Source organism: Trichosurus vulpecula, chromosome 8 (genome assembly GCF_011100635.1).
Source record: "Trichosurus vulpecula isolate mTriVul1 chromosome 8, mTriVul1.pri, whole genome shotgun sequence".
NCBI classification, from domain to species: domain Eukaryota; kingdom Metazoa; phylum Chordata; class Mammalia; order Diprotodontia; family Phalangeridae; genus Trichosurus; species Trichosurus vulpecula.
Window position 1 is genome coordinate 76,774,711 of NC_050580.1, and position 13,307 is coordinate 76,788,017.

The window sequence follows — 13,307 nt, forward strand, 5'->3', positions numbered from 1 at the left end:
CTAACATGCCTATAGCACTTCAAGGTTTGCGAAATGCAAATTTGTACGTAGTAGGCACTTTAAAATACTTGTTGATTGCTGTTATTTCGTTTGATCCTCACAGCACCCTGCAGGTGGGTGCCACTATTACTACCCCCATTTTATGAATGAGGAAAGTGAGGCAGAGAGACGTTAAGTGACTCACCCACTTATACAGCCAGTAAGTGCATAAGGCTGGCTTCCAATTCAGGACTAATCCTGACTCCAAGCCCAGCCCCCTCTCCACTGTGCCACCTAACTGTATGCAAGACAAGGCCATTAAAACAGAGGTCAGTCTAATTCTCTAGTTGCCCAGCGACTCCCTCGTCTGTCACTTACAGAACATTTTCCATGGAGCCATGTCACTGGATCAGCTCTACTTTGCCCGACCGCTGCCGCCACACTCCAACTACCGCTCCCCAACCCGGGGTCTGTACCTCTGTGGCAGTGGAGCTCATCCTGGTATGTGATCGGTGCTCCCCATGCATTCCGTGGGTGTGGGTGTTATGGGTGAGCGATGGTTGGAGGCCTTTCAGAGGTAGAAAAGAGAATGGACTGATGTGTGAGGGGCATAAGAGTTTTGAATTTTTTTAATGCTCACACTCCTAGTATGAATGAACTTTTTTGGTGTTGGAATTCCATATCAAAATTTTTGTTGAGATATTTAGATCATTACTTCTTAATGTTCTTGGCACTCTGGTGAAGCCTATTGATCCATTACCACAATAATGTTTTTAAATGCACAAAATAAAATACACAGGACTACAAAAGGAAGTCAATTACATTGAAATAGTTATCAAAATATTTTTTAAAAAGCGAGTTCACAGACCCCAGGTTAAGCATTCCTGACCTAGATGGTGGACTTCTAGAAAGACAGGAACCTACTTTCCAATTGCTAACCTAGGCTCCCTGTCATCTCTTCCCATGGACCATCACCACCACCACCACCAACAAATCCTCAGACAAGCATGGAGCCAAAAGATTTCCTAAGAGGAGATCTTTAGCCCAACCTCTTCATTTCATAGAAGAGGAAGTAAAGGGCTAGAGAGGTGCAATGTGTCATGGTCAAGGCCTTATAGCTGGCTAGTGGCAGAGCTGGGACAAGGACCTGCAAGTTGCCTAACTCCCAAGTCCGGTATGGTTTCCACCACTACCTTGCTGCCTCCTTAAGCATCTCATGATACACAAGTGCCAGTGAGGATCCAGGACCTATGTCACCAAATCTCATCTTCAGTCATTTCTCTTCTCTTGGTATTTCTAGTTTGATATAATGGACATTTTATGATATAGTAGGACAGTCTGAGGTCTCTGTATGCATATTGCCTGCTCCTTTCTCCAAGCCATTTGAGAAATGGGGACTTATTTTCCTTTTCTAGGAGGAGGTGTCATGGGAGCAGCAGGACACAATGCAGCCCAAGTGGCCTTTGAAGATTTCAAGAGCATGTGAGCCACAGAACTATCTTAAGAAAGGGCTATTGTGAAGGCTCTTAAGCCCCAGTCTACCCAAGTCTTTACAAGACTTTCTCCTCTAAACCGATATACATCTGGGCTCTCAAGACCTTATAGCAACGCGGTATAATGAAGAGTGCTGTCTCTGGAGACAAAAGAAACCTAGGTTAGAATCCCATGTATTAGGTTTACTTGCCTTTTGACCATGAGCAAGGTATACAAGCTTTCTTAGCTTTAATCTCCTCATCGATGATAATAATTCCTGTAGTATCTACCTCACAAGATTGTTGAGAGGATCAAACGTGGTTATGTATGTAAAAGTACTATGCAAAATGTCATCTATTACTGGAACAGATCTCTAGTGGGATAAGGAGAATATGTAGGAATTTTATAACAGTGGGACCCCAAATATAGTTACAGGTACAGCAATCATATGTCCCAGATATCCTGGGAGAGATCCAATTTCAAATGTTGAACAATCCTTGAACTCTTATTATGAATACAAGGTCAAAGTGATTTATTTTGTGGATGAATCTGTAATCTCCTTGAAAAATTTTTTTTAATTTTACATCAATATTCATTAGTGAAATTGGTCTATATTTCTCTTTCTCTGCTTTGTCTGTCTCTGGTTTGATGTCAGGACCACATTTGTCTCATAAAAGGACTTTGTTTCCTGGTTTTGTTTTGTTTTTTACAAATAATGTTGGTATCATAGGTATTAATTGCTCTTTAAATTATTGATAGAATTCACTGATTAATCCATCTGGGTTAAGGACTCCTCTACCTTAGGCAGTTCATTTATGGCTTGCTTAATTTTTTTTTCCTAAGATTGAGCTGTTTAAGATTTCTGCATCTTGTTTTTGCGTATCTTTATATTTTTGTAGATACTTTTTTCTTTTGAATTCTCAGTTTTGTTGGCATAATAGTTTCTGATAATTCTCTTTCCTCTCTGTTGTGAATTTACCTCATTCATTTTAAGTTTAGTTTCCTTTCTCTTTTTTTGAGCAGGTTAGGCAATAGTTTCTGATTTTGTTAATTGATAAAAAAGCAAAGCAAAATATCTCCTAGTCATGCTTATTGGTTCTATAATCTCAGTCCCAGTTTTCAGAAAACAAAGTACACTTAACACCAACTTGTGCCAAAGGAGTATCTTTAGTTAGACCACATGTCCTGATTTTTGGTTGAGAAAATATAATTACTTTAGTCATCAGATATATAAAAATGGGAGTATCAGAAACAAACAAATAAATAAAATGTGAGTACCTGGGGAAAGGGAAGAACTTTCAAGGAGGTACCGGGTTCCCCACATTGAGCCAGGCTCCCAAAGGCATCTGGCAAGAGGATGGCAGCATGCTGTGACTCTTATAAAAGGATACGTAGGTAGAACTGCTCCTTTGTGATAGAAATTTGTTAGAAAGATTATTCTGATATAATTTGTTACCTTTTTCTCTTTATATCAATGTAATAGAGCACCGAAAATCTTTCCAAGGCACACGACAACAGGGCCAGGCTCGGGCATGATCATGAAGTCAGTTTAATCAGATTTTATCTTAGGGACAGACCCTCTTATTTCCGCTTTCACGATCCATCTTTCATTTTCAGTCTCCCAGGTACCTATCCCCTTCCTATTGCTGAAGGGCCTAGATTCTGGCTAATGTGCAGATGATAAACATTCACATTTTTTGAGCTGGAAAGGAATTCAGAGGGCATCTAGCCCAGTCCCCTCATTTTTGTAGATGAGGAAAACTGAATCTTAGACAGTTTAAGTGACTTGCCTAAGGTCACACAGGAAGTAAGTAACAGGGCTAGGATTTTAAAACATATCCTTCAGATCCTGAGCTATTACCCTGATATCACATTGACTCTTAGGATTTTAGCCCTCCTGAGGGTATTTATAGCTTTTCAGGGGCCTCTTGATTACTGGAAAGCCTTTAATACCCAAGGGACTACATGTCTTATGGTTGAACTTCAGCCATCATGAAGAATGGAGTGGAAATATTTTTGGAGTATTCATAATAATTATAACAATTCCCATCTCTAAAACAGTGTTTTATGGTTTACAGAGTGCTCTCCTTATAGCACCCCTGTGAACTAGGGGGTACAAGGCCTCTTATTTGTGAGGGCAGCCTCTCACACAGGCAGACATGGACAAACCTCCAAAGAGCCTCTCTTGAAAGACTTGTCTGTCTCCATAGCAACCCTTCTCTGATCAGAGAGCACCCTGGTCATTGCAGCTGGCCTGCTTTTTAATAGACTAGGAAGAAGTACTGAATCATCAGGGATGTGAGAGATGGTGAGAGTGCCTCAAACACATTAATCCTGTATTGTTTGTTATATTTGAAACTATATGCTTTTTCAATATATTGGACCCAGAGAGCCTAGACCTAAGCTTAGTAACTCTTCTGGCTGATGGCTAGGAACAGTGGCTTAAGTTGGAAGTCTGGGCCCTAACAAAAGAATTCAGAATGCTTTCTCTGGCCAGGTTCTAGTCTGAGCTTTGCCCCTAACTTGCTTGTATAACCTTGGGCCAAGTCGTTTTGCATTTCTTTGCCTCATTCCCCTCATCTGTAAAATGGGGGGCTTAGGTGAAATGATTTAATTCTAGCTCTAATTTCTACAACTGGATGAAGTTATGACTCCTTGCTAACAGAAAAATAGAACTCCGTCAGAAAAAAAAAGACTCAGCCAGCTGGGATTACACAGGACTGAAAGGTGGGTACTTCCTCTTCTTCTCCCCATCCTTAGAAAACAGGGATATTCTAACCCTTTCACACTATTTCTTTGCCCTTTCGTCTCTCTTTCCACAGGCAACAGCATGGATGGTAGCAGTGTTATTTTTGCTTCAAAAATGGAAATGAAAATGTCATATGAGTAATTTTTCTCCCTCTTGGAAAATTCCTAGTTATCACCGTGTTCTACTATAAATGTTCCTTATGTTTTGAGAGGAAAATTTTATTTTGTGCTTTTAAAAAAATGAAGATATCTTATAGACTTATAGAGATCAGTCAACCCACACAATAGGGCATTACCAAAAGCCCCTCTACGATATCGCTGAGAGACCCTTATCCAGACCCTGATTGTCTTCTTGCGGTGACAAGGAGATCAGACGGCAGCCTGATCCATTCTTGGACAGCTCTGAAGGTTAGAAAGTTCTTTCTTAGATTGAGCCAAATTTTTCCTCCTTCTGACTTCCATTCACTCATCCTAGTTTTTCCCCCTGGGTAACCTTGAGTAAACATTACTAGTTCCTTTTATTGTTCCTCATACACGACCCTTTCCTAGACTAGTCGCTGTGTTGGCCCTCCTCTTTCTCTATAAGTGCCCTGGTTTTTCTGAGAATGCAAGACTTACATTTGAACATAACACACCAGATGTGGCCTGACAAATGAAGAGTATAATAGGACTATTGTTTCTCATGATCTGGACACTGTACTTCTGAGTTTTATTCTGAGTATTCTGAGCTTGGAGTGAACCAAAATTACTAAGTCTTTCTCTTATAAACTCTTGCCAAACCAAGTCTCCCCAGTTCTATACTGTGGCAACTGATTCTTTTGATCCTACAGCAGAATTTTACATTGGTTTCTGACAAATCTCTTCTTGCCGGAATATTCTTATCTATGGATTTGCTTATCCCAAAAGCATGAGGGAAAAGTGTTTAAAAGAGAAGGGTGGGCAGGCAATAATTTCTTCAGAATGATACAACTGGCTATAATAGATAGTCCTTTTGTGATAGTGATATCTTTCAGAACTCTTCCTCAAGATAGTATTCTCACTGGTATCTAGTACCCTGATGCCCATATGAAAGAATGCAGGTAACAAGGACCAGGAGGTGAAATAGCCAGGCAGTGGAGCTTAGGTGGTGCCTCAGTCTCTATCTTGATTCCTAATCAGCACTGGTCCACAGTTTTTTACCCAACTCTCTCTTATTACCTTTACTCTTAACCCAGCCACCTTACAATTATGTTCCATTGGTGACAAGAGTCCTGCGACATAGGGAGAGCACTGTCCTTAGAATGATAAGACCTGCTAGGGAGTAGGAGTCTCTATTCTGTTCATGAGCTTCTGTGTGATTTAGGGAAAGTGTCGAGTTCTAAGGGCAACTCATGGTTCCCTTTTCTGTAAAATGAAAGGATTAGACCATAGGATCTCCAAAGTCTCCGCTCCCACTAATATTTTATGACTATCGGGACTCCCAGGATAGTACAATCTCAAGGAAAAGACAGATCATGAAGCAGAGTGGGAAAGAGGGCACAGGTTATCTTCTGAGGAAGTGACTCTTACTGCTTTGGGGAAGTATCTCATGGGAGGTTAGTTGACCACTGACTAACTGACTATTAGGTTTTATGCAACACCTCTAGTCCATTGGAAAGATTTCTAAGGAAGGGCCATTAGAATGGATGGAGTCTATTCTCTGTCTTTCCAGAATTAGCCAGGACCTTTGTTTGGTACTAGACATACCAATGTATGGAAACTTCCTGTATAAAGAAGCACCTGACTTGCTGCAAAGCAATTACTTTGGCAATGAAAGAAATAGCTGCAAATGTGTCCCCTGCTACCTCTGGCATATAAAACTCTTACAAGTATAAACAAGTCAGAGACATCTTTTTACCAGAAATCTGAAGAACTGGAGGCAGATTTATAGTTCCTTGTTTTCCCCAAAGCAGTGGGAAAGCTTCCCCCTCAAGCACAAACCACCTATCTCTTGAATTGGAAGCTAATCCAGTCTGGTTATGCATTCATGTAAAGTTGCCAGCTCCCTGCCTGAGGTAATGGCTCCTAAGTGACATTGTCCAGAGTCTGGGAGAGAGGGGAGGGAGGTTTATCGCTTTGGAAGGAATTCAGTAATATTCTGGATGAAGGAATGACAGATGTTGCTGACAGAACCACCTGCAAGCCTTGTTAACTGAACTATATCACATTTGCACTGGGATCTCTACCTGTTAGCTTTTCCTTGGAATGTCAATCTTATTCTGATTTTCTAAATTCTCACCAACAAGCTGTTTGACCATGAACAAGTAACCTCATCCCTCTAGGCCTCAGGTCTTCTCCCCATAAAATAAGGGCATTGGATTATATCAGTGGTTCTCAAATTTTTTGGCCTCGGGACTCCTTTATTTACATTCTTAAAACTTGAGAACCCCAAAAAGCTTTTGTTGATGTAGGTTATATCTGTTGACATTTACCATATTAAGAATTAAAATTTCTTAGTATTATTATTATCTCATAGATCCTCTAAAAGGCTCTCAGAGACCCCCAGGGGTCCCCAGATCACATTTTGAATACTACTGGATTAGATGACCTCTAAGGTCCTTTTCAGTCCTAAATCCTATGATCCTATGGGAGACATTGAGGTGCTCAAAGGAAAGAGATTTGCCAAGTGGTAACCAACAATATAGTCCAGAGCCTGAAACAGAGTTCCTAGATCATAGAACGTTTGAGTAAGCAATTATCTAGTCTTGCCTTGTTCTCCTATTTTACTGACAAAGAAACTCAGTATTAGTCACTTCCCCAAGTTCATACAGTTATTAAATGGCAGAGTTAGGACCAGTTCTCAGGTCTCCTGATTCATGGTGGTCCAATGTTCTTTAAAAAAAATAAACAACAAAGAACCCTTAAATTCTTTGTTCATGGATCCATGTCAATGGATCTAAAATTCCTGTCGGTGAGAGCCCTTTTGCTAATTTGTGAAGGGCCAAATTTTAAGGATGAGACCTATTATATGACTGAAATATTGAGAGGAGATTTTCTTGCAAGAGGGGTTCTTGCTCTCAGGGACCCAAAAACATGTGATTCTCAATATGGAAAAGTAACTTTCGGTTGGTTCTCTATGGCTCTTTATTTATCTCTTAATCTTCCTTCTCCACCCCCTCAGTTTTATCATTGCTTCTGCTACTCATGCCCTGAGTGACCTTCTCTAACCTAGTTCCTGCTTCAGACTAATTGACTTCCTGGGGGAACAGTTGTTACTGTGAGGAAGAGGTCCAAGAATTCTTTCAAGCCTTTAGGGTATAGTTCAGTCAATTTATTATACTGCTCCCATGAACTGGGACATAAATTCATTGACATGCCTAAAATTATCTAGGCAAAAACTCTCGGCCCAATACCCAACGTCTCTAGGGTTCTGAAATTTCATTCAAAGCCTCGACCAGTCAAGAAGGAGGGAAGGAGAAAAAGCGTGTTGGATAAGGGGATATGTGGCCTGAAAGTGGACACCAGGAGGAGCATTGCAGACACCCCACCCCAATTACCCCTCTGCTCTAAGGCACTATCCACAGACATCTCCGAAACAAACATGGTGTCTTACAAACTTACATTGACCAATACTCCAGGGGATAGTCAGAGACTATCTGACACATCTTAAGTCTTGTTCTACAGGACCTTAAATAGTACATTGTGTATGGTAGGTGCTTAATATATTGAATTAATCAATTTAATTCAATAAATTTGTATTAAGTGCCAGACAAGATAAAAATCTGTACCCTCAAGGTGTGTAAGTTGGGGGTGTGTGTGGAATACAGCATGAATGAATACAAGAATAATAAAAAGTACTGGGGTGGGTGGGTGTGGAGTGTCAAAGCAGAGATTAGAAAAAGAGGCCTGGGAATTTTAAGGGGCGGGGGGAGGGTGGGCGAACAGGAACAGCTGAATGAATGAATAGTGAATTGTGGAGAGCATTGAATTGTGCCAGTGGTGGAAGTCTTCAGGTGGCTTGTTGAGATATTTGGGGTTCTCTGGTAATCTAATACACCTTGAAAGGTCTCTCTACCAGCCTTTTGACTCTATAATACAAGCGGCCTTTTTTAGAAAGGGCTATGAGTTGTGACACAGGTTTTCAGTGTCAAGCACAGGTTTCAGGTGTTTTGTGTGTGGTAACTTTTCATCCTGCTTGTGGGAAAAGGTCTGGATGTATAAGGTACCATGCTCTAGGCACACCAATGAAGCATATAGAACTAGGCTCAATCAGCGGGCTACTCATCAGATTCAATGAGGTTCAGGAGGATTAACTTCTAACTTATTTTTCAAACATGAGACTCTGTTTAAAAAAAAATCTGTTATTTAAAAAAAAAGTTTTAGTGATACTTCCTGGGATTTTTAAAACATCACTGTCACTTCCCCATGATATAGACCCCTCCCTTGTAACAAAGAAGCAAAAGAGACCACCGGATTGATCACAGTTAACATCATATAACTCAGCATCTGTAGTCAATGACCCTCCCTATTGCGGGGAGAAGTATATTTCTTCCTCATAGGAGCACAGATTTAGATCCTGAAGAGACTTTGAAGGCCCTAAAATCCACCTCCTTCATTTTATGCAAAGACCTAGAAAATTTAAGCGACTAGCCTTAATGTCACACAGGTAGCAAGTGACAGAGCCAGGATATGTACCCAGGTTCTCTAACTTCCAATCCAGCGTTCTTTCCATGGTACCACCCTGGTTCTCCACTAGTCTCAAGATCTGACACCCCTACATCTTGTATTCTTTCATCTAAAGGATGGAAACACAGTGCCTGGCACATAGTAAACACTTAATAAAAGCTTGTTGACTTAGCTAAAATCAATATCTTCATTAATATTATTTTTGCTACATTTTCGGAACGCTAGAATAGCAGAGATAAAACAGGCACAGATAGAAGCAGTGTCAGCCTACTTGGGTTTTCATCGTGGCTCAGTCACTAGCCAGCATGGTTACAGGAAGTCTTTCTAGTCTTCTAGTTTTCAGTTTCATCATCTGTAAAAGGTGGTCTTTAAATTTCCTTCCAGGTCTATCGCTGTAGGATTGGAAGCTGGTCTAAATCTAGAAATCAGCTTACCACACTAGCATCATTAAGGACAAACACTTGCTGAACTTCTACTATGTATACAAAAATGTATAAGATTAGTCAAAGTTAACCTTCAGGAAGCTCAGATAATGGCAGATGGTATATGTACATTAAAGATGGGTGTCAATGCAAGGGCACAGTAATAAATGCCTAATAATAAATCTTGCATGTAAAAAAAACAACCTGGAAATAAACTCCTTTTATGAGACAAATATGGCCCTGACACCAAACCAGAGAGAGATAAAGCAATGAAAGAGAATTATAGACCAATTTCATTAATGGATATTGATATAAAAATTTTAAATAAAAAACTTTTCAAGATTACAGATTCATTCAGAAAATAAATCACTATGACCTGGATTAGTCAAATATAATAATAGCTAATATTTATTTAATGCTTTAGGGTATGCAAAGAAGCTTTACAAGTATCTTATTTGATCCTTACAGCAATCCTGGGAAGTTGATGTTATTATTATCCCCATTTTACAGGTGAGTATATAAAATACAATACATTGTGCTCTAGGAATGTTCTCTGAAAAATCACTCTGAGATGATGGAAGGGTCTGGAGAGGACCTGACCTCTCCCACTTTTCTTCTCTGCAATTGAGGGTCCCTCCCAGCTCAAAGTCTTCCAACCTCATTTTACAGGTGAGGAAACTGAGGTAAGTAGGAGGACCAAGACTCTCATGCCTCCGAGCTTTTTGATTCCAAACCCCCTCCCCAAGCCTGACTCTTCTTTTAGTAACTTGCTGTGGGTACCGTGAGAAGGCAGTTTAGCCTAAAGAATGGGACTGACCAATGAGCTCAGCGTCCACACCCCCAGCCTGCTTGTGTTTAAATCGCGTTGCAAACCTTAAAGTGCCATGTGAACACTGGTAATGGTCACTACTCGTATTTTCTGTAAAATGGGGATAATTATAACCCAGGGTTTATCTTGTTTTCACATAATTGTTTTCATGTCGGCTCTCCCAGTTAGATTGCGAGCTTGTGGAGGGCAGGGACTGCCTTTTGCCTTTCTAGGTACCCTTAGTGATGAGTGCAGAGCTTGGCGCATAGTAGGCACTTCATAAATGCTAGTCGATTAATTGAATATTATTTTATAGGCTTAGAAACCATCTGTGTGATCATGGGTCACTGACTGACCATAACCAGCTCAAGTAGAGGTAAAGAACTTTGCTATTGAGGGCGGGACCCCTCCCGTGACGTCACGGCGCCCTTGCCCCGCCCCTGCTCCTCCCCCAAGCCTGGTTGGTCCGGAGCCAGAGGCTCGCGGCCGGCGTCAGAACGCGCCCGCGCGCGCCCGCGAGGCGCGGTCCCGGCTCAGGTGGTGACGGCTCTGGCTCGGACGCTGAGGGAGCTGGTCTGGTAGGCCGCAGCCGCCCCAGACTCTCCGGGAACGTCCACCGCCACCTGCCGGTGAGAGCGAGAGAGCCCCGGGCCGGCAGCGGCCGAGCATCGCCCTTCCTTCTGGCCGGGATGTGGACCCCCTTACGAGTGGGCGGGAAGCCCCGGGACAGGCCGGGCCTGAGGGCGGCGGGGAGTGGTGGGGGGGGAGGGGTTTGGATAGAGGGGGAGGTGCGCGTGCGCGCTCTGGGCTGGGGCAGGATGGGGCTGGGAGGGGCGGGGGGAGGGGAAGGAGAGAGGCGGGTGCGGTCCCAGCTAGGAGGCTGCCCTCTGGCGGAGGCGCCTGCTGGGGTCTTTGGCTCGGCGGCCAAATCTGGGCTGAGTAGAAGAGGAGTGGAGCCCGGGGCGCCGGCCTGCGCGGAATAAACGCGACGCAGTCGGTCCCAAAATGTGAGCTCGCTGAGGGCAGGGCTGGCCCCTCCACCGTGTATGCATCATTCACTCACTCCCATCCATCCATCCATCATCCATTCATTCGTTCATTCATTCGTTGCGCTCAGTAACAGAGTTGACTCTTAGGAGAGCCTTAGGTGCTTCCAGGGCCCAGGATCCTTGGATGGAATCATGGATTTGGTTTGGAAAGATACCGTAGACCAGTAAACTTTTTTGTGTGTCGCGAACCCCTTAACTCAGGTGAGGCCTTTGGACCCCCTCTCCCAACGTTTTTAAATGCACAAAATACAATGCATAGGATTACAAAGGAAGCCAATTATATCGAAGTACAGTTTATAAAAATATTTAAAAATACGAGTTCTTGGACCCCAGGTGAAGAACCCCTTATTTTACGAATGAGGATAGAGATCTAGAGAAGTTTAATAAATGACTTCACAGGATAGTAATGCACCGTTAAAAATCATCCTTCTGATTCAAAATCCACTAATCTTTTTACATTCATTACATCGGGGAACCAGCCTCTACCAAAGGTTTCTTGTTCACTCACCAAAAACCCTGTATCCCAAGATGCATAGACATAAATCGCCTTCCACGTTCAGAATCATTGATGACCTTACAAAATGGCTCATTGCTAAAGAATGATTCAACTTGTTTGAGTTTTCCTGAGAGGAAAGAAATAGAAGATAGACGTTAGAGGCAAGCTTCTTTTGAATATAAAGAAACACTTCTTTTAAAGACCCCTGGAGGTCTTCAAGTGCAGGGCTACACAATCACTTAGCAGGAATAATGTATGTGTGTGTATATATATATATATATATATATATATATATATATATATATATATATATATATATATATATATACACACACACACATATATATGTATACACACACACACACACACACACACACACACACACATATATATATATATATATATATATATATATATATATATATATATATATATATATATATGTATATATATATCTTTAAAGTTTGCCAAGCACTTTCCTCACAACAACCTAGGGAATATTTTCTTGAGCCTCAATTTCCTCATCTGCAAAATAGAAATTGTAATACCTATAGCAGTTCTTATCTCAGTAGATTGTCATAGAGAGCAGTTATGTCAGATTATGCAGAACACTTGGCAAAAGTGTTATATGACAGTCATTCTATATGTACAGAATGTGAATGCTACTATCCTCATTTTAAAGATGAGGGACTCAGCACTCAGAGTCCCAGAACTGGAGCCAGAATTTGAAACTGCATCTTCTGACTCCAAATCCAGCCCTTGTTCCGATTTACTGGAGGATGTTGTTTAGGGGATTCTTGCCCAGGGATGGATTTGACTAGTGTGGTACAGTGGAAAAAGGACCTGGATTTAAAGTTCACCTCCGAAACTTAACTTTGTGACCTTTAACAAATCATTTAATCTCCCTGCGCCTTGGTTTCCTCATCTGTAAAATGAAGGGGTTGGATTAGATGATCTTTAAGGCTCCTTCTAATGCTTCAGCTATGATTTTATGGCTAGCTAACCTCTGAGATCTCTTCCACTTGAAATTGATTCCTCATCTATAAACTGAGTTTGGATTAGATGACCTGTGTAGTTACTTCCAGCTTTAAAACCTCCGAGCCTATGGAGGTTCCTAATTATTTGAAAATTTGAGCCAGAATTATTTTGTGAAATAAACAAGTGAAAGATCAGAACTCTTAAACAGTATTTTAGAAACATGTTATAAAAAGGGATAAAGACATTTACGGGATAAGAGAGAAGAACAATTAAATAAATGATTCTTTTACCTTGACAGAAAAAAAGTCAGCCTGTTATAATCTAATTCAGGACAACGTGTAGCCTTTATTTGAATTAAGATTATAGAGTTACATAGTTGCTTAATAATAGTATACAAACTTCCTGGAATATTCTTGGTGTGAGGGAATTTGTTTATGTGAGAAAATACGTTAGTTTTAAAAATAACCACCCTGTGTTTATAATGAGAAAACCTCTTTTATGTACAGGTCAGCCTCCAAATTTTTCCTGCCTCATGACAGTTTCCAGCCTTTCAGGAGCTAAATGCAAAATGTTGTAAATTACAAGATTGAATTGAAGAAAAACAAGGCTAATTTTATTAGGATAAATTAAGCTCATGTAAGTAGAATTCGCATATAAATAGGCATATTTAAGCAATAATCTATGGTACATATATATACATATATATATAT

At 41.0% G+C, this 13,307-nt stretch overlaps 1 protein-coding gene across 1 annotated transcript in view; it reads left to right on the forward strand.

Annotated features, from left to right (window-relative positions):
• PYROXD2 (pyridine nucleotide-disulphide oxidoreductase domain 2) overlaps positions 1-2,145 on the forward strand; it is a 38,320-nt gene extending 36,175 nt beyond the window's left edge. Inside the window, exons 15-16 of the mRNA XM_036735608.1 lie at positions 360-480; positions 1,395-2,145. Coding sequence (XP_036591503.1) covers positions 360-480; positions 1,395-1,465 — 192 coding nt within the window. The 3' untranslated portion in view covers positions 1,466-2,145. The remainder of the gene's footprint in view (positions 1-359; positions 481-1,394) is intronic.
• The last annotated feature ends 11,162 nt before the right edge of the window (positions 2,146-13,307 follow it).